Consider the following 18845-nt stretch of genomic DNA (forward strand, 5'->3'; position numbering starts at 1 on the left):
ACCATGCCTGATATATACCAGGTATGTGATTAAATATCTGTCAAATGAATAAAAGTCTAACAAGTCACTTTAGTGTTGCAAGTGTTTGTGGTTTAGGTGCTGTAAATGGATGGAGCTAGGGTTAGTCCAGAAACTTATTTGTTTTCAGTTATTGAATGCAGCCTCTTCAAATCAAGCCATGCCCCCATTGAACTTAACCTGTTTTCATTCTAGGAGTCTCTTAGGAGAGGTGAGACTGAGAACACAACCCATTTCATTTGAAGTATAGAGGAATCAAACATGTGTGGTGTACTATAGTAGCCCCAGGCAAGACCAGATGATGGGAAAGGACAAAGAAGGCCCCAGAAAGGGGCAGTGTTCCAAGAGAAAGAGGAGCCTGGGCAGGCAACATGGACTTACTACCAGAGTTCAGAAAATAGAGGGGTGTGCTGACATAGGCCTAAGACACTTTTGATCCAGACTCCCAGTGCCTTGGGCACACTATGAGTGTGAAACAAAAGTTAAAGCATGGATGGAAGTAGTGTTTTCACTCGGTCTTAAGGTGACAGGTAGAGCGCTACAGTGGTGGCAGTGATTAAGACTTTTGAAATAGGAGGCTTGGTTAGGTCCCAAAATGTATGGACTAAAAATCTATGTACTACCAGGATTTCAGCAAATGGAAATGCTGAGACTCCCCTTTTCGCCAGAGGTAGGGAAGGGACTGGGCACAACCAGAGTGGAACTCTCATGGCTGGTGGTGACACCTGTGTTCCATCACTGGAAGCAAGGCAGTGGCCATATAAGAAGCCAAGACCAGCAAGTCAAGCTGTCCAGAGGTTAACAAACATCATGTCCACTTATGAGTGTTGCCTGCATCTTGGTTCTACCTTTTCTAGTTATTAGTTGAAGGCAAGGAGTGAGGAGAACTGATCCACGGACAGGGGTAAGCTATGCTGGCAGTCCTTGGGAGTATTTCTTTGGGGCAAGAGCAACTTGGTGGGGGGTGGAACTAGATTTTCTTTTCATTTGGCATATTCTTGGGTTTGGTATCATAATTTAGGTATTAAAAGAAATGCTGAGATCACCAAGTTGGTGAGGTCTGGAAATTGGGGTCACGTAATTCTGTAATAAGAGTAAACAAAAGAGATCTTTGAAAATATGAAGCCTCTTTCCAAGCATGCTAAAGACAGTCATATGTAGTCATGAAAAATGAGACCCTCCAGGCAACAGAGCAGAAACATGTTTTGAGACAAGTTTATTTGAAACACAACCTTTATTTGAAACAAAAGCTTTATTTAGAAGAAGCCTTACTTGAAGAAAGACTTTGATACAAAACTATTTGAAGGTATTCTGGATACTCTCACAGATGTGCAAAAGAAATTAGATCATACATGCAATTGGACAGAAGAGATGCTTTATTTGAAAAAGAGAGTGCATGGCTACAACATCTAAAAAGTTGGCAGTGTATATGACTACAAAGAAAAGAGAACTCTTGTGTTAAAGAAATTAATGTGTTACTGACATGGCTCATGGCCTGTGAAGACAAATAACCTTGCCATATCTTATAAAATACACTCACTGGAATCTTATCGACAGGAGATTCAGTTTCTATTCCGGACACTCTGCCTTAAGATACGAAGCCTTGACATGACCACATCCCAGTCGGCATAAGCTCCTTCTAGATGGCGGGATATCTCAGTTCCTGCTTCATAGCTCCGTCGGCCATGAAGTAAGCGCCAGTTATCAAAGGTAATCACATCACCTAGACAAAAGATTTTGTTCAATATGAATATAATTCTATGTGTAAATGATTTTCTGAGCTAGAAAATGTAAACTGCAAAACAGCATTGCTACTTGGTTCACATCAAGACGCAATATGTTTATTTCTTTACATGAAACTGCACATTTGCTTTTTCATACAAATCAGGCCCACGGAATGGAGACTGCTTTAGACCTTTTGACATTTGAACTACATAGCTTGGGGGGCCCTTGTAGACACTTTTATAATTCTTACTTAAAGTATTATCTCTGTATAAAACCTTTGAATTGTTCTTCCTAATGGTTACTTATCTCTTACTCAGAAGTGTTTTTTTTTTAAATTGAAGTATAGTTGATTTATAATATTGTGTTAATTTCTGCTGTACAGCAAAGTGATTCAGTTATATATACATTCTTTTTTATATTCTTTTCCATTATGGTTTATTACAGGATATTGAATATAATTCCCCGTGATATATAGTAGGATCTTGTTGTTCATCCATTCTATATATAATAGCTTTCATCTGCTAACCCCAAATGTCCAGTCCATCCCTTTCCCCAACCTTCTCCCCATTGACAACCACAAGGCTGTTCTCTATGTCTGTGAGTCTGTTTCATTTGTGTCATAGTTTAGATTCCACATATAAGTGGTATCATATGGTATTTGTTTTTCTCCTCCTGACTTAAGAAGTATTTATTTCTACTTTAACAGCTTCAAACAATTATAAGGGTAGTGACATTCTTGGTTTGTCTTTCATCTTCCTAGTATTTTATGTACATAATTTCTATGCCTCATAAAAATCTTGAAAGGAGAGTATTATCTCCTATTTTCATACATGAGAAAACTGAAGCTCTGAGCAGTTGAGGCACTTGCCAGGAGATACACTGCCATTGAATGGTGAAGGTTGAATTCCAACTCCTATTTTGGGGGTACTTTTCTCCCACGGTATTTCCATTTTACATGTTGCTGCTCTTAAACTCAACTTGGTGTTGACTTCATAGCAGCGGACTTATGGAGATTTCTAGTATTACCTTATTATACCAAAGATCAGTTCAAAAAATAATCACACATGTAAAGTATCTTCCACTTGGCCCAATCAGTAGGAGGGAGAAATTATGCTTTTTATTTTAAATATCAAAAGCCTCAAGTTTGATGTCACTTTATTGAGTAGAGATGGTCCAGACAAACCATAGTGCTTTCTGCTCCTTTATCCAAGTGGCTGGAATACTTCAAGTACTACTTTATTTCAGGTAGCACCATGTTTGCCAGATCAGATAAGCATAATGAGTAAATCCTACTCATGTACTTTAGAGTGAGACTCATGGAGATAATTTTATTTATTTACCAAGATAGGAAAATTAAGTACAGGTTTCAGTTTATATTGATTGGCTATCAAAATAGAAAATATAAGTCATCAGTCTTCATATCAGACATGAGATTTTATTTGGTCTGTAGCTTGTCTTTCAATATTTATTCTTTAGGTTAGAGGTTATTAAATTTTGGTGTGCTTAAGGATTACCTAGGGACTTATGAGTATTTTAAAGTCTGGAGAGTCAATTTAGAGGAAGGGTAGGGGCCAGGAGTCTGCTATTTAAGCAAGCTGGCTGCTCACCAAGACTCTGTTGTTAGTGTTCCACATGCCATGTTTGAGAAACACTGCTCTAGATATTGTGCTAAATGGTTAAGGTTGAAGAAAATCCATTCTTTCAGTTGTCTGAGAAAATGTGTTCACTGACCTGGATTCATCTTGAAAGTAAACTTGAATTCTTTACAATTCATGAGGTCAACAAACTCCTTCAGAGCAGCATAAAAAGGCTGAACTCTTTCAACAGGTACATCAAATATTGTGTCTCTAGTTGCATTATTGAAGTTGATGCGAACCACTTGGCCTTTATCGTCTAATCTATTTTTCAAAGAGAAAAAGTTAAAATATAGAAGTCATGAAATATCTATTTACATTTGTAAGGGTCATTTCATCTTGGAAGATATTTCTGAAATACAATATTAAAGAATCCAAACACATGTACAGAAGATATTAAGGTTATCTGTGGTACAATGTACTCATTTGTTTTTTTCACATATTCATTTAGCAAGAATTTTTTGAAATCTTACTACATAAGTTCCAGAATTGATTCAAATTAATTTAAAATAAATGTTTCTGAGAAATTCCAGTTAAAATTTGTTTAGGAAAATAAATTCATTCTTTATTCTTTAAAACAGTAGCTTTTACATATTAAAATATTTTTATATTACAGTTCATAGGTCAATCACTTTATATGTTTCATCTATGGAAGTTTTAAATATGATTTTACTGGAACAATATTGGGAAGAAAAAATTGTTTTTTTTTTTTTTTTGCGGTATGCGGGCCTCTCACTGTTGTGGCCTCTCCTGTTGCGGAGCACAGGCTCTGGACGCGCAGGCTCAGCGGCCATGGCTCACGGGCCTAGCCGCTCCGCGGCACGTGGGATCTTCCCGGACCGCGGCACGAACCCATGTCCCCTGCACTGGCAGGCGGACTCTCAACCACTGCGCCACCAGGGGAGCCCCAAAAAATTGTTTTTTAAAAATTGGAAATACTCTGTTCTATTTCAATCCCTAGTTTATAGATGGGGAAACTGAGGCACAGAGAAAGAAGAGTCTAGCCTGAGGCACATTCTTTGGATCTTTCCATCTATACTATGTATCTTAGTGTATAGGCTTCTAGAAGACTGATACTGAATGTCATTTAACGTTGTATTCCCAGCAATTAACATAGATCCTGGATATAACAGGCAGTTATTAAATATCTGTTGCATATGTAACTTTGTATATATTTTTTCAGTACCTTTAGAGAGTACCAAGGTCTTTTTAGTACCTTGGGAGAGCCTAATATTGTGATCTCTATATTCTTTCTTAGAATATTGATCATGACAATGTAACATAATACTGTTTTCAATGTATCAAATGATAACATTATTTCTAAATTTAAGTTTGCTGGTTATAATTAGGAAGGCATGACCATTTAGACACAGAGACAAAAGGAAGAGACAAATTTTTTTTAAGCTTATTCGGAAGGTGAACTTTTCTCCAGTTCTAAAACATCAGCCAACTTTACCTTTTCTTTAGGTACAGGAGTGATGGATAAAAACTGAAGGTGGGCAAGGATGGTGACAAAGTGCCAAGAATTACTCCTGGGCCAGCTTAGGAGGTGGTAATGTGAACCAACAGCTGACTGATGGGTCAAACCGAACAGACTGTCACATGTTCCAGGGGTTGGTGACACTGATTTGGGGTCTAGATTACACTTAGCTGGCTGCTCACACAGAGTGAACCATTATCAACAAGCTAGGTTATGGGAGGAAGGATGCAATGGCCTGTGGTATACAAAGTATGGCTATCTGGGCCCCTGTGCTTTGTACCTCAGATTAATAGTCAATCCTCTGAGCCAATGGCAAATGTAATGATAAACTCTAAGAAATAGTGACTAGCAGCAACTCTTTGCTTATTGAACAGTGACTGAAAACTACCTATTGAACCATATACGGAAAGAATGTAAGAAAGGAACAGGTTTTCAAAAAAGACTCTTAGAAATTGAATTTATATATATTGATAAAATACAAATATGACTGAATAGGCAGTGAAGGGCCCTCCCCTGTTGCCCCATCTTCTCCACATAGATAAAGGATGCTCTCTGGCCTGCAGGTTGTGGCTTTATGAACAAAGAATCAAGGAAGAGGACAGTCAGCAGAAGAGACTGTGGACCTCTGGGTTTGAGGGGTACAAAGGACAGTGCTTGGCCTTTCAATTGCCCCATTAGTGTTCATACTGCTGGTTTCAGACCCCTTTCACAGTTTCTGAGGGCATTTTGCCTTTTCATCTTATCTTTAAAATTCTAGCCTGACTGCTCCTGACCCATATTCCCTCCTCTCCCCCTGCATTATTTTCTGTACATATACCAATGACACCCTTTGTGTCATCCTCCATGATACTGACAAGTATGTCACATCTTTGAAACTTCTTGGGGTCTTCCATCCCAGCCACTCTGGTGATTTTTTTTTTTTTTTCCCACTAACACCGTAATTCTTGCATGGGAATGGTTATGCTAGTTATGAGCTCTCTCTTTTGGAGTCCATGTATATATCCTCACATATCTTTGAAAGGAACTTCGTGATTCATTAATCTCATGAAATCAGGATTGTGTGTCCCATGGTACATTGTATTAAGTTTTCATTTCCCAGAGTTCACACATGTGGGCAAAAAGAAGCAATTTCTCTGTGTGTGTACGTGTGTGTAACACAGCCTCTGTCTCTTTTCACCTGGTATCTACTTTCTATATGAGAAAATAAGAAACAAATTTGTTATTTAGCATTCTCAGTAATGACCTGAGGAGAAATAGAAAGTAAATTTAGTTATGAGGTCTAGAGAAGATGTTATCCTGAGGATTGAAGAATGTTAGAGGAGATGAGTGGCTGGCATCTTGAAGATCAACCTAAAATGCAAAATTGAATCTTAGTAAGCAGGATATTCTGTGTGCAAAAACAGAATGAAAGGAAGGTCTTGATGCAGGATTATATGCTGAGGAAGGGTAAAAAGCCCCCAAAGATGAGGAATAACCAGCTATGTATTAGCTATGCATAAAGGACAAGCATTTAAACAGAAACAAGCAACATGATGACTGCAAATTAGTAAAAGCAAAACATCATCAGTGATGCCAATAAAAGAACCCAAGGGAAAGACTGTAGAATCATCTCCTACAATCCAGGTGGATGCTGTGGACACGCCTCGTTAGTTAAAATATTATTTCTCATTGAGAGAGGTGATGTGAATTTGTTGTGAGAATATCACTATGGTCTTGCCCACCACATCACATTTTATGCAAGAAAAATTTATTTCAGACTTTAAAAGCATCTCAAATCTTGCAAATGGATTATGTTCCCTCCTTGCTTTGGTCTTTAGAAACTCAGAGCTGAAATTAAAATCTATCACCAGTAAATGTGTTGGATTATGAAAATTATGGCTAGCTAAAATTTATTCTGCCCTTTCTGATCCAGACACTTTGACAGGGCTGTCTGTATATTATCTCTATAATTCCCACTACAATTATTATGTGGTAAGTATTAATATCACTTTTTTTTTTAACTGAGAATTACTCCTTTTCGTGGCTTAGCAAGAATAAGTCACTTGACCAACAACTCACAGATAACAAGAGGAGTTGTGTTCATGTGACTGAATTTGTAACCAGTAGGATGCAACACTATAGCTTAATCTCACTATTATTTTCGTCCTAGTTACTTTGTTTTTTATTGTACTGCATGATACTTAACTTTCTCAGCAGCCTCCAAGATCTTTTTGTATTAGATAGGACATAAGCATCTCAAAAGACTTAAAAGATTTAACCACCAGGAAAATTAACCCAAACACTCAGGGGACCGAGGCCCTTGATTAACTGAAAACTCTCTTTGTTTCATCTCCTGTTGTTAACAATACATTTTAAGTGAATTAATGTTAACCACTTGATATTCTTTATGGATATCCCTGAGACCTTGATAACGGCCAAATTCTAGAATGTTATTGCAAAAAATAACAAAAGCAAATTATGATGATAGATATTGTTAATCTCACTCAAGGAGACCTTCAAGATGGCGGAAGAGTAAGACGTGGAGATCACCTTCCTCCACACAGATACATCAGAAATACATCTATACATGGAACAACTCCTACAGAACACCTACTGAACGCTGGCAGAAGACCTCAGACCTCCCAAAAGGCAAGAAACTCCCCACGTACCTGGGTAGGGCAAAAGAAAAAAGGAAGAACAGAGACAAAAGAATAGGGACGTGCACCAGTGGGACGGAGCCGTGAAGGAGGAAAGGTTTCCACACACTAGGAAGCCCCTTACCGGGTGGAGACTGCGGGTGGCGGAGGGGGAAAGCTTTGGAGCCGCGGAGGAGAGCATAGCAACGGGTGCGGAGGGCAAAGCCGAGAGATTCCCGTACAGAGGATCAGGGCCAACCGGCACTCACCAGCCGGAGAGGCTTGTCTGCTCACCCGCCAGGGTGGGCGGGGTTGGAAGCTGAGGCTCGGGCTTCTGTCGGAGCGCAGGGAGAGGACTGGGGTTGGCGGCGTGAACACAGCCTGCAGGGGGTTAGTGCACCACGGCTAGCCAGGAGGGAGTCCGGGGAAAAGTCTGCACCTGCCTAAGAGGGAAGAGACTTTTTCTTTCCTCTTTGTTTCCTGGTGCGCGAGGAGAGGGGATTCAGAGCGCTGCTTAAAGGAGCTCCAGAGACGGGCGCGAGCCGCGGCTAAAAGCATGGACCCCAGAGACGGGCATGAGACGCTAAGGCTGCTGCTGCCACCAACAAGAAGCCTGTGTGTGAGCACAGGTCACTATCCACACCGCCCATCCCGGGAGCCTGTGCAGCCCACCACTGCCAGGGTCCCGTGATCCAGGGACAGCTTCCCCGGGAGAACACACGGCGCGCCTCAGGCTGGTGCAACGTCACTCTGGCCTCTGCCGCCGCAGACTCGCCCAGCACTCCGTGCCCCTCCCTCCCTCCGGCCTGAGTGAGCCAGAGCCCCTGAATCAGCAGCTCCTTTAACCCCGTCCTATCTGAGCAAAGAACAGACGCCCTCAGGCGACCTACACGCAGAGGCGGGGCCAAATCCAAAGCTGAACACCGGGAGCTGTGCGAACAAAGAAGAGAAAGGGAAATCTCTGCCATCAGCCTCAGGAGCAGCGGATTAAAGCTCCACAATCAACTTGCTGTACCCTGCATCTGTGGAATACCTGAATACACAACGAATCATCCCAAATTGAGGCAGTGGACTTTGGGAGCAACAATATATATATATTTTTTTCCTTTTTCTCTTTTCGTGAGTGTGTATGTGTATGCTTCTGTGTGTGATTTTGTCTTATAGCTTTGATTTGACCATTTGTCCTAGGCTTCTGTCTGTCCATTTTTTTTTTTTTAGTATAGTTTTTAGCACTTGTTATCATTGGTATATTTGTTTTTTCATTTGGTTGCTCTCTTCTTTCCTTCTTTTTTTTTCTTTTTTATTACTTTTTAATTATTTTATTTTTAATAATTATTTTATTTTATTTATTTTATTCCAATGTTTCTTTCTTTTTTTCTTCCTTTTCTTCTGAGCCGAGAAGGTGGGAGAGCTGAGGTCAGGACATTGGTCCACTAGAGACCTCCTGGCTCCACGTAATATCAAATGGTGAAAGCTCTCCCAGAGATCTCCATCTCAACACTAAGACCCAGCTCCACTCAACAAACAGCAAGCTACAGTGCTGAATATCCTATGCCAAAAAAATAGAAAGACAGGAACACAACCTCACCCATTAGCAGTGAGGCTGCCTAAAATCATAATAAGGTCACAGACACCCCAAAACACACCACTGGATGTGGACTTGCCCACCAGAAAGACAAATCCAGCCTCAACCACCAGAACACAGGCACTAGTCCCTTCCACCAGGAAGCCTACAGAACCCACTGAACCAACCTTAGCCACTGGGGGCAGACACCACAAACAACAGGAGCTATGAACCTGCAGCCTGCAAAAAGGAGACCGCAAACACAGTAAGTTAAGCAAAATGAGAAGACAAAGAAACACACAACAGATGAAGGAGCAAGGTAAAAAGCCACCAGACCAAACAAATGAAGAGGAAATAGGCAGTCTACCTGAAAAAGAATTCAGAGTATTGATAATAAAGATGATCCAAAATCTTGGAAATAGAATGGAGAAAATACAAAAAACGTTTAACAAGGACCTAGAAGAACTAAAGAGCAAACAAACAATGATGAACAACACAATAAATGAAATTAAAAATTCTCTAGAAGGAAAGAGTAGCAGAATAACTGAGGCAGAAAAACGGATGACTGACCTGGAAGATAAAATAGGGGAAATAACTACTGCAGAGCAGAATAAAGACAAAAGAATAAAAAAATTGAGAACAGTCTCAGAGACCTCTGGGACAACATTAAACTCGCCAACATTCGAATTATAGGGGTCCCAGAAGAAGAAGAGAACAAGAAAAGGATTGAGAAAATATTTGAAGAGATTATAGTTGAAAACTACCCTAATATGGGAAGGGAAATAGTTAAGTCTGGAAATCACAGAGAGTCAAATAAAGGATAAATCCAAGCAGAAACACACCAAGACACATATTAATCAAACTATCAAAAATTAAATACAAAGAAAAAATACTAGAAGCAGCAATGGTAAAACAACAAATAACCTACAAGGGAATCCCCATCAGGTTAACAGCTGATCCTTCAGCAGAAACTCTGCAAGCCAGAAGGGAGTGGCAGGACATATTTAAAGTGATGAAAGGGAAAACCTACAACAAAGGTTACTCCACCTGGCAAGGATCTCATTCAGATTTGACAGAGAAATTAATACATTTACAGACAAGCAAAAGCTAAGAGAATTCAGCACCACCAAACCAGCTTTACAACAAATGCTAAAGGAACTTCTCTAGGAAGGAAACACAAGAGAAGGAAAAGACCTACAATAACAAACACAAAACAATTAAGAAAACGGTACTAGGAACATACATATTGATAATTACCTTAAATGTAAATGGATTAAATGCTGCAACCAAAAGACATAGACTGGCTGAATGGATACAAAAACAAGGCCTCTATATATGCTGTCTATAGGAGACCCACTTCAGACCTAGGGACACATACAGACTGAAAGTGAGGGGATGAAAAAAGATATTCCATGCAAATGGAAATCAAAATAAAGCTGGAGTAGCAATTCTCATATCAGACAAAATAGACTTTAAAATAAAGACTATTGCAAGAGACAAAGAAGGACACTACATAATGATCAAGGGATCAATCCAAGAAGAAGATATAACAATTGTAAATATTTATGCACCCAATATAGGAGCACCTCAATATATAAGGCAAATGCTAATAGCCACAAAAGGGGAAATTGACAGTAACAGAATCATAGTAGGGGACTTTAATACCCCACATTTACAAATGGACAGATCATCTAAAATGAAAATAAATAAGGAAACCAGCTTTAAATGATACATTAAACAAGATGCACTTAATTGACATTTATAAGACATTCCATCCCAAAATAACAGCATACACTTTCTTTTCAAGTGCTCAAGGACCATTCTCCAGGATAGATCATAACTTGGGTCACAAATCAAGCCTTGGTAAATTTAAGAAAATTGAAATCATATCAAGTATCATTTCTGACCACAATGCTATGAGACTAGATATCAATTACAGGAAAAAAATCTGTAAAATATACAAACACATGGAGACTAAACAATACACTATTAAATAACCAAGAGATCACTGAAGAAATCAAAGAGGAAATCAAAGAATACCTAGAAACAAATGACAATGAAAACATGACGACCCAAAACCCATGGGATGCAGCAAAAGCAGTTGTAAGAGGGAAGTTTATAGCAATACAATCCTACCACAAGAAACAAGAAACATCTCAAATTAACAACCTAACCTTACATCTAAAGCAATTAGAGAAAGAAGAACAAAAAAACCCCCAAAGTTAGCAGAAGGAAAGAAATCATAAAAATCAGATTGGAAAGAAATGAAGAAAACAGTAGCAAAGTTCGATAAAACTAAAAGCTGGTTATTTGAGAAGATAAACAAAATTGATAAACCATTAGGCAGACTCATCAAGAAAAAAAGGGAGAAGACTCAAATCAATAGAATTAGAAATGAAAAAGGAGAAGTAATAACTGACACTGCAGAAATACAAAGAATCATGAGAGATTAGTACAAGCAATTGTATGCCAGTAAAATGGACAGCCTGGAAGAAATGGACAAATTCTTAGAAAAGCACAACTTTCAGGGACTGAACCAGGAAGAAATAGAAAATATAAACAAACCAATCACAAGCAGTGAAATTGAGACTGTGATTAAAAATCTTCCAACACACAAAGCCAAGGACCAGATGGCTTCACAGGCGAACGCTATCAAACATTTAGAGACGAGCTAACACCTATTCTTCTCAAACTCTTCCAAAATATAGCAGAGGGAGGAACACTCCCACACTCATTCTATGAGGCCACCATCACCCTGATACCAACACCAGACAAGGATGTCACAAAGAAAGAAAACTACAGGCCAATATCACTGATGAACATAGATGCAAAACTCCTCAACAAAATACTCGCAAACAGAATCCAACAGCACATTAAAAGGATCATACACCATGATCAAGTGGGGTTTATCCCAGGAATGCAAGGATTCTTCAATATATGCAAATCAATCAATGTGATAAACCATATTAACAAACTGAAGGAGAAAAACCATATGATCATCTCAATAGAGGGAGAAAAATCTTTTGACAAAATTCAATACCCATTTATGATAAAACCCCTCCAGCAAGTAGGCATAGAAGAACTTACCTCAACATAATAAAGGCCATATATGACAAACTCACAGCCAACATCATTCTCAATGGTGAAAAACTGAAACCATTTCCACTAAGATCAGGAACAAGACAAGGTTGCCCACTCTCACCGTTATTATTCAACATAGGTTTGGAAGTTTTAGTGACAGCAATCAGAGAAGAAAAAGAAATAAAAGGACTCTAAACTGGAAAAGAAGAAGTAAAGTTGTCACTGTTTGTTTGCAGATGACATGATAGCATACATAGAAAATCCTAAAGATGGTACCAGAAAACTAGTAGAGGTAATCAATGAATTTGGAAAAGTAGCAGGATACAAAATTAATGCACAGAAATCTCTTGCATTCCTATACACTAATGATGAAAAATCTGAAAGAGAAATTAAGAAAACACTCCCATTTACCATTGCAACCAAAAGAATAAAATAACTGGAATAAACCTACCTAACGAGACAAAAGACCTGTATGCAGAAAACTATAAGACACTGATGAAAGAAATTAAAGATGGTACAAACAGATGGAGAGATATACCATATTCTTGGATTGGAAGAATCAAAGTTGTGAAAATGACTATACTACCCAAAGCAATCTACAGATTCAATACAATCCCTATCAAACTACCAATGGCATTTTTCACAGAACTAGAACAAAAAATTTCACAATTTGTATGGAAACACAAAAGACCCTGAATAGACAAAGCAATATTGAAAAAGAAAAACAGAGCTGGAGGAATCAGGCTCCCTGACTTCAGACTATAGTACAAAGCTACAGTCATCATGACAGTATGGTACTGGCACAAAAACAGAAATATAGATCAATGGAACAGGATAGAAAGCCCAGAGATAAACCCATGTACATATGGTCACCTTATTTTTGATAAAGCAGGCAAGAATATACAATGGAGAAAAGACAGCCTCTTTAATAAGTGGTGCTGGGAAAACTGGACAGCCACATGTAAAAGAATGAAATTAGAACATTCCCTACACTGTACAGAAAAATACACTCAAAATGGATGAAAGACCTAAATTTAAGGCTAGACACTGTAAAACTGTTAGAGGAAAACATAGGCAGAACACTCTATGACATAAATCACAGCAAGATCCTTTTGGAACCACCTCCTAGAGAAATGGGAATGAAAACAAAAATAAACAAATGGGACCTAATGAAACTTCAAAGCTTTTGCACAGCAAAGGAAACCATAAAGAAGATGAAAAGACAGCCGTCAGAATGGGAGAAAATATTTGCAAATGAAGCAACTGACAAAGGATTAATCTCCAAGATATGCAAGAAGCTCAGGCAGCTCAATATCGAAAAAACAAACAACCCAATCCACAAATGGGTGGAAGACCTAAATAGACTTTTCTCCAAAGAAGATATACGGATTGCCCACAAACATATGAGAGGATGCTCAACATCACAAATCATTAGAGAAATGCAAATCAAAACTACAGTGAGGTATCACCTCACACCAGTTAGAATGGCCATCATCAAAAAATCTACAAACAATAAACGCTGGAGCAGGTGTGGAGAAAAGGGAACCCTCTTGCGCTGTTGGTGGGAATGTAAATTGATATAGCCACTATGGAGAACAGTATGGAGGTTCCTTAGAAAACTAAAACTAGAACTACCATACGACCCAGCAATCCCACTACTGGGCATATACCCTGAGAAAACCATAATTCAAAAAGAGTCATGTACCACAATGTTCATTGCATTTCTATTTACAATAGCCAGGACATGGAAGCAACCTAAGTGTCCACTGACAGATGAATGGATAAAGAAGATGTGGCCATATATACAATGGAATATTAGTCAGCCATAAAAAGAAACAAAATTGAGTTATTTGTAGTGAGGTGGATGGATCTAGAGTCTGTCATACAGAGTGAAGTAAGTCAGAAAGAGAAAAACAAACACCATATGCTAACACATATATATGGAATCTAAAAAAAAAAAAGTTTCTGAGAAACCTAGGGTCAGGACAGGAATAAAGATTCAGACATAGACTGCGGCGAGCCGTTTCTGACCGGCAGAATAACGAGCCGCCACACGCAAGATTCTTCTCGTATCACACTTTATTGGAGCACAGCTTGGTTGAAGAAAGATGGAAGGAAGACCCCGCAATCCTATAGCAGTCTGCTTATATAGGGATTAAGAACATGTGTCGCTCTGTGATTGGCTTTCGCCGATGGTGCGATTTGTGAGCCAGCATCGGATAGGTCGCTACTTTAAAACCTCATTAGTATACTTAGCGCAAGCGCAGTGGCCACAGGAAGGATGACTCAGCTTATTTCAGCTTCCTGCCGCGTAGCAGTTAGCTGACCGCGCCCTACAATAGACAATGGACTTGAGGACAGGAGAAGGGGGAAGGGTAAGCTGGGATGAAGTGAGAGAGTGGCACGGACTTATATATACTACCAAATGTAAAATAGATAGCTAGTGGAAAGCAGCTGCATAGTACAGGTAGATAAGCTTGGTGCTTTGTCACCATATAGAGGGGTGGGATAGGGAGGGAGGGAGGGAGACACAAGTGGGAGCGGATACGGGGATATATGTATATGTATAGCTGATTCACTTTGTAATAAAGCAGAAACTAATACACCATTGTAATGCAATTATACTCCAGTAAAGCTGTTAAAAAAAAAATCACTCAATAGCTAAGTGTTGTTTTCTTTTCATTTTTGTTTTTTTGCCTCTGTTCTCTAGCCCTGAAGAGTCTGCACCCATATTGTGTCACAACAAAATGGTAATTTGTCATAGGGTTTTAAGGTAACTTTTTTTTAAATTGTTGTATTTAGCCCATTTATATTTAATGTCATTATTGATAAGGTCATGATTAAATCTACAATCTTACCATTCATTTTCTCTTTTTTTCTTGAATTTTATTATATTTTATTTTTTATAAAGCAGGTTCTTATTAGTTATCCATCTTATACATATTAGTGTATGTATGTCAATCCCAAACCCCAATTCATCCCACCACCACCACCCACCCCCCTGCTTTTCCCTCTTTTTGTCCATACGTTTGTTCTCTACATCTGTGTCTCATTTCTGCATTTCAGACTGGTTCAGCTGTACCATTTATTTAGATTCCACATATATGCTTTAATATATATTTGTTTTTCTCTTTCTGACTTACTTCACTCTGTGCAAAAGTTTTTAAGTTTCATTTGTTCCCATTTGTTTATTTTTGTTTTTATTTCCATTACTCCAGTGGGTGGGTCAGAAAAGAACTTGCTGTGATTTATGTCAAAGAGTGTTCTTCCTATGTTTTCCTCTAAGAGTTTTATAGTGTCTGGTCTTACATTTTGGTCTTTAATCCATTTTGAGCTTATTTTTGTGTATGGTGTTAGGGAGTGTTCCAATTTCATTCTTTTACATGTAGCTGTCCTGTTTTCCCAGCACCACTTATTGAAGAGACTCTCTTTTCTCCATTATATTTCCTTGCCTCCTTTGTCATAGTTTAGTTGAGCATAGGTGCGTGGGTTTATCTCTTGGGTCACTATCCTGTTCCATGGATCCATGTTTCTGTTTTTGTGCCAGTACCATACTGTCTTGATTACTGCAGCTTTGTAGTAAAGTCTGAAGTCAGGGAGCCTGATTCCTCCAGCTCCATTTATTTCCCTAAAAACTGCTTTGGCTATTCCGGTCATCTGTGTCTCCATACAAATTTTAAGATTTTTTGTTTGAATTCTGTAAAAAAATGCCATTGGTAATTTGATAGGGATTGCATTGGATCTGTAGATTGCTTTGGGTAGTATAATCATTTTCACAATATTGTTTTTTCCAATCCAAGAACATGGTATATCTCTCCATTGGTTTGTATCATCTTTGATTTCTTTCATCAGTGTCTTATAGTTTTCTGAGTACAGGTCTTTTACCTTAATAGGTAAGTTTATTCCTAGGTATTTTATTCTTTTTTTGCAATGGTGAATGGGATTGTTTCCTTAATTTCTCCCTCTGATCTTTCATTGTTAGTGTATAGGATTGCAAGAGATTTCTGTGCATTAATTTTGTGTCCTGCAAATTTACCAAATTCATTGATTAGCTGTAGTGGTTTTCTGGTGGCACCTTTAGGATTATCGATGTGTAGTATCATGTCACCTGCAACAGTGACAGTTTTACTTCTTCTTTTCCAATTTGTATCCTTTATTTCTTTTTTTTCTCTGATTGCCATGGCTAGGACTTCCAAAACTCTGTTGAATAATAGTGACAAGAGTGAACATCCTTGTCTTCTTCCTGATCTAGAGAAATGCTTTCAGTTTTTCACAATTGAGAACGATGTTTGCTGTGGGTTTGTCAAATATGGCCTTTATTATGTTGAGGCAGGTTCCCATGGTTTGCCCACTTTCTGGAGAGTTTTTATCATAAATGGGTGTTGAATTTTGTCAAAAGCTTTTATTGCACCTATTGAGATGATCATATGGTTTTTATTCTTCAAGTTGTTAATATGGTGTATCACATTGATTGATTTGCGTATATTGAAGAATCCTTGCATCCATGGGATAAATTCCACTTGGTCATGGTGTATGATTCTTTTAATGTGTTGTTGGATTCTGTTTGCTAGTATTTTGTTGAGGATTTTTGCATGTATATTTATGAGTGATATTGGTCTGTAATTTTCTTTTTTTGTAGTATCTTTGCCTGGTTTTGGTATCAGGGTGATGGTGGCCTCATAGAATGAATTTGGGAGTGTTCCTTCCTCGGCAATTTTTTGGAAGAGTTTGAGAAGGATTGGTGTTAGCTCTTTTCTAAATGTGTGATAGAATTCTCCTGTGAAGATATCTGGTCTGGGGCTTTTGTTTGTTGGAAGATTTTTAATCACAGTTTCAATTTCATTACTTGTGATTGGTGTGTTCCTATTTTCTCTTTCTTCCTGTTTCAGTCTTGTAAGGTTATACCTTTCTAAGAATTTGTCCAGTTCTTCCAGGTTGTCCATTTTATTGGCATAGAGTTGATTGTAGTAGTCTCTTAGGATGCTTTGTATTTCTGTGGTGTCCATTGTAACTTCTCCTTTTTCATTCCTAAATTTATTGATTTGAGTCCTCTCCCTCTTTTTTTTTTTTTTTTTTTGTGGTACGTGGGCCTCTCACTGCTGTGGCCTCTCCCGTTGTGGAGCACAGGCTCCGGACGTGCAGGCTCAGCGGCCATGGCTCATGGGCCCAGCCGCTCCACGGCATGTGGGATCTTCCTGCACCAGGGCACGGACCTGTGTCCCCTGCATTGGCAGGCGGACTCTCAACCACTGCACCACCAGGGAAGCCCAGTCCTCACCCTCTTTTTCTTGATGAGTCTGGCTAATGTTTTATCAATTTTGTTTATCTTCTCAAAGAACCAGCTTTTAGTTTTATTGATCTTTTCCATTGTTTTCTTTGTTTCTATTTCATTGATTTCTGCTCTTGCTATAAACTTCCCTGTTAGAACTGCTTTTGATGCATCCCAGAGGTTTTGAATCGTCGTATTTTCATTGTCATTTGTCTCTAGGTATTTTTTGATTTTCTCTTTGATTTTTTCACTGGTCTCTTTGTTATTTAGTAACGTGTTGTTTAGCCTCCATGTGTTTGTGTTTTTAACGTTTTTTCCCTGTAATTGATTTCTAATCTCTTAGTGTCATTGTCAGAAAATATGCTTGATATGATGTCAATTTTCTTAAATTTACCGAGGTTTGATTTGTGACCCAAGAAGTGACCCATACTGGAGAATGTGCCATGTGTAATTGTGAAGAAAGTGTAATCTGCTGTTTTTGGATGGAATGTCCCATAAATATCAATTAAATATATCTGTTCTATTGTGTCATTTAAAGCTTGTGTTTCCTTATTAATTTTCTGTCTGGATCATCTGGCCATTGGTGTAAGTGAGGTGTTAAAAGTCCCCCACTATTATTGTGTTACTGTTGATTTCCTCTTTTATAGCTGTTAACATTTGCCTTATGTAGTGAGGTGCTCCTATGTTGGGTGCATATATACTTAGAATTGTTATGTCTTCTTCTTGGATTGATCCATTGACATTATGTAATGTCCTTCCTTGTCTCATGTAACATTCTTTATTTTAAAGTCTATTTTAACTGATATGAGTGTTGCTATTCCAGCTTTCTTTTGATTTCCATTTGCATTGAATATCTTCTTCCACCCCCTCACTTTCAGTGTGTATGTGTCCCTAGGTCTGAAGTGGGTCTCTTGTAGACAGCATATATATGTGTCTTGTTTTGGTATCCATTCAGCTAGCCTGTGTCTTTTGGTTGGAGCATTTAATGCATTCACATTTAAGGTAATTATTGATATCTCTGTTCCTATGACCATTTTCTTAATTGTTTTGTTTTTGTTTTTGTAGGTCCTTTTCTTGTCTTGTGTTTCCCACTTAGAAAAGTTCCTTTAGCATTTGTTGTAGAGCTGGTTTGGTGGTGCTGAATTCTCTTAGCTTTTGCTTGTCTGTAAAGCTTTTGATTTCTCCATCGAATCTGAATGAGTTCCTTGATGGATAGAGTAATGTTTGTTGTACGTTCTTTCCTTTCATCACTTTAAATATATGTGCCACTCCCTTCTGGCTTGTAGAGTTTCTGCTGAAAAATTAGCTGTTAACCTTATGGGAGTTCCCTTGTATGTTATTTGTCATTTTTCCCTTTTTGCATTTAATAATTTTTCTTTGTCTTTAATTTTTGTCAATTTGTTTACTATGTATCTCAGCGTGTTTCTCCTTGGGTTTTCCTGCCTGGGACTCTGTGCTT

The 18845-nt window shown here is 38.4% G+C and overlaps 1 protein-coding gene across 1 annotated transcript in view; it reads right to left on the bottom strand.

The window, feature by feature from the left end:
• Nucleotides 1–1192: 1192 nt before the first annotated feature.
• The window catches only part of BBOX1 (gamma-butyrobetaine hydroxylase 1), a 71678-nt gene continuing 54025 nt past the window's right edge, over nucleotides 1193–18845 (bottom strand). The window contains exons 6-7 of the mRNA XM_079930221.1: nucleotides 3475–3641; nucleotides 1193–1741 (exon numbers count right to left, since the gene is read on the bottom strand). Of these exons, the coding sequence (XP_079786347.1) occupies nucleotides 1581–1741; nucleotides 3475–3641 (328 nt within the window). The 3' untranslated portion in view covers nucleotides 1193–1580. The remainder of the gene's footprint in view (nucleotides 1742–3474; nucleotides 3642–18845) is intronic.

Source organism: Stenella coeruleoalba (assembly GCF_951394435.1).
Source record: "Stenella coeruleoalba genome assembly, chromosome: 8".
Lineage (NCBI taxonomy): Eukaryota > Metazoa > Chordata > Mammalia > Artiodactyla > Delphinidae > Stenella > Stenella coeruleoalba.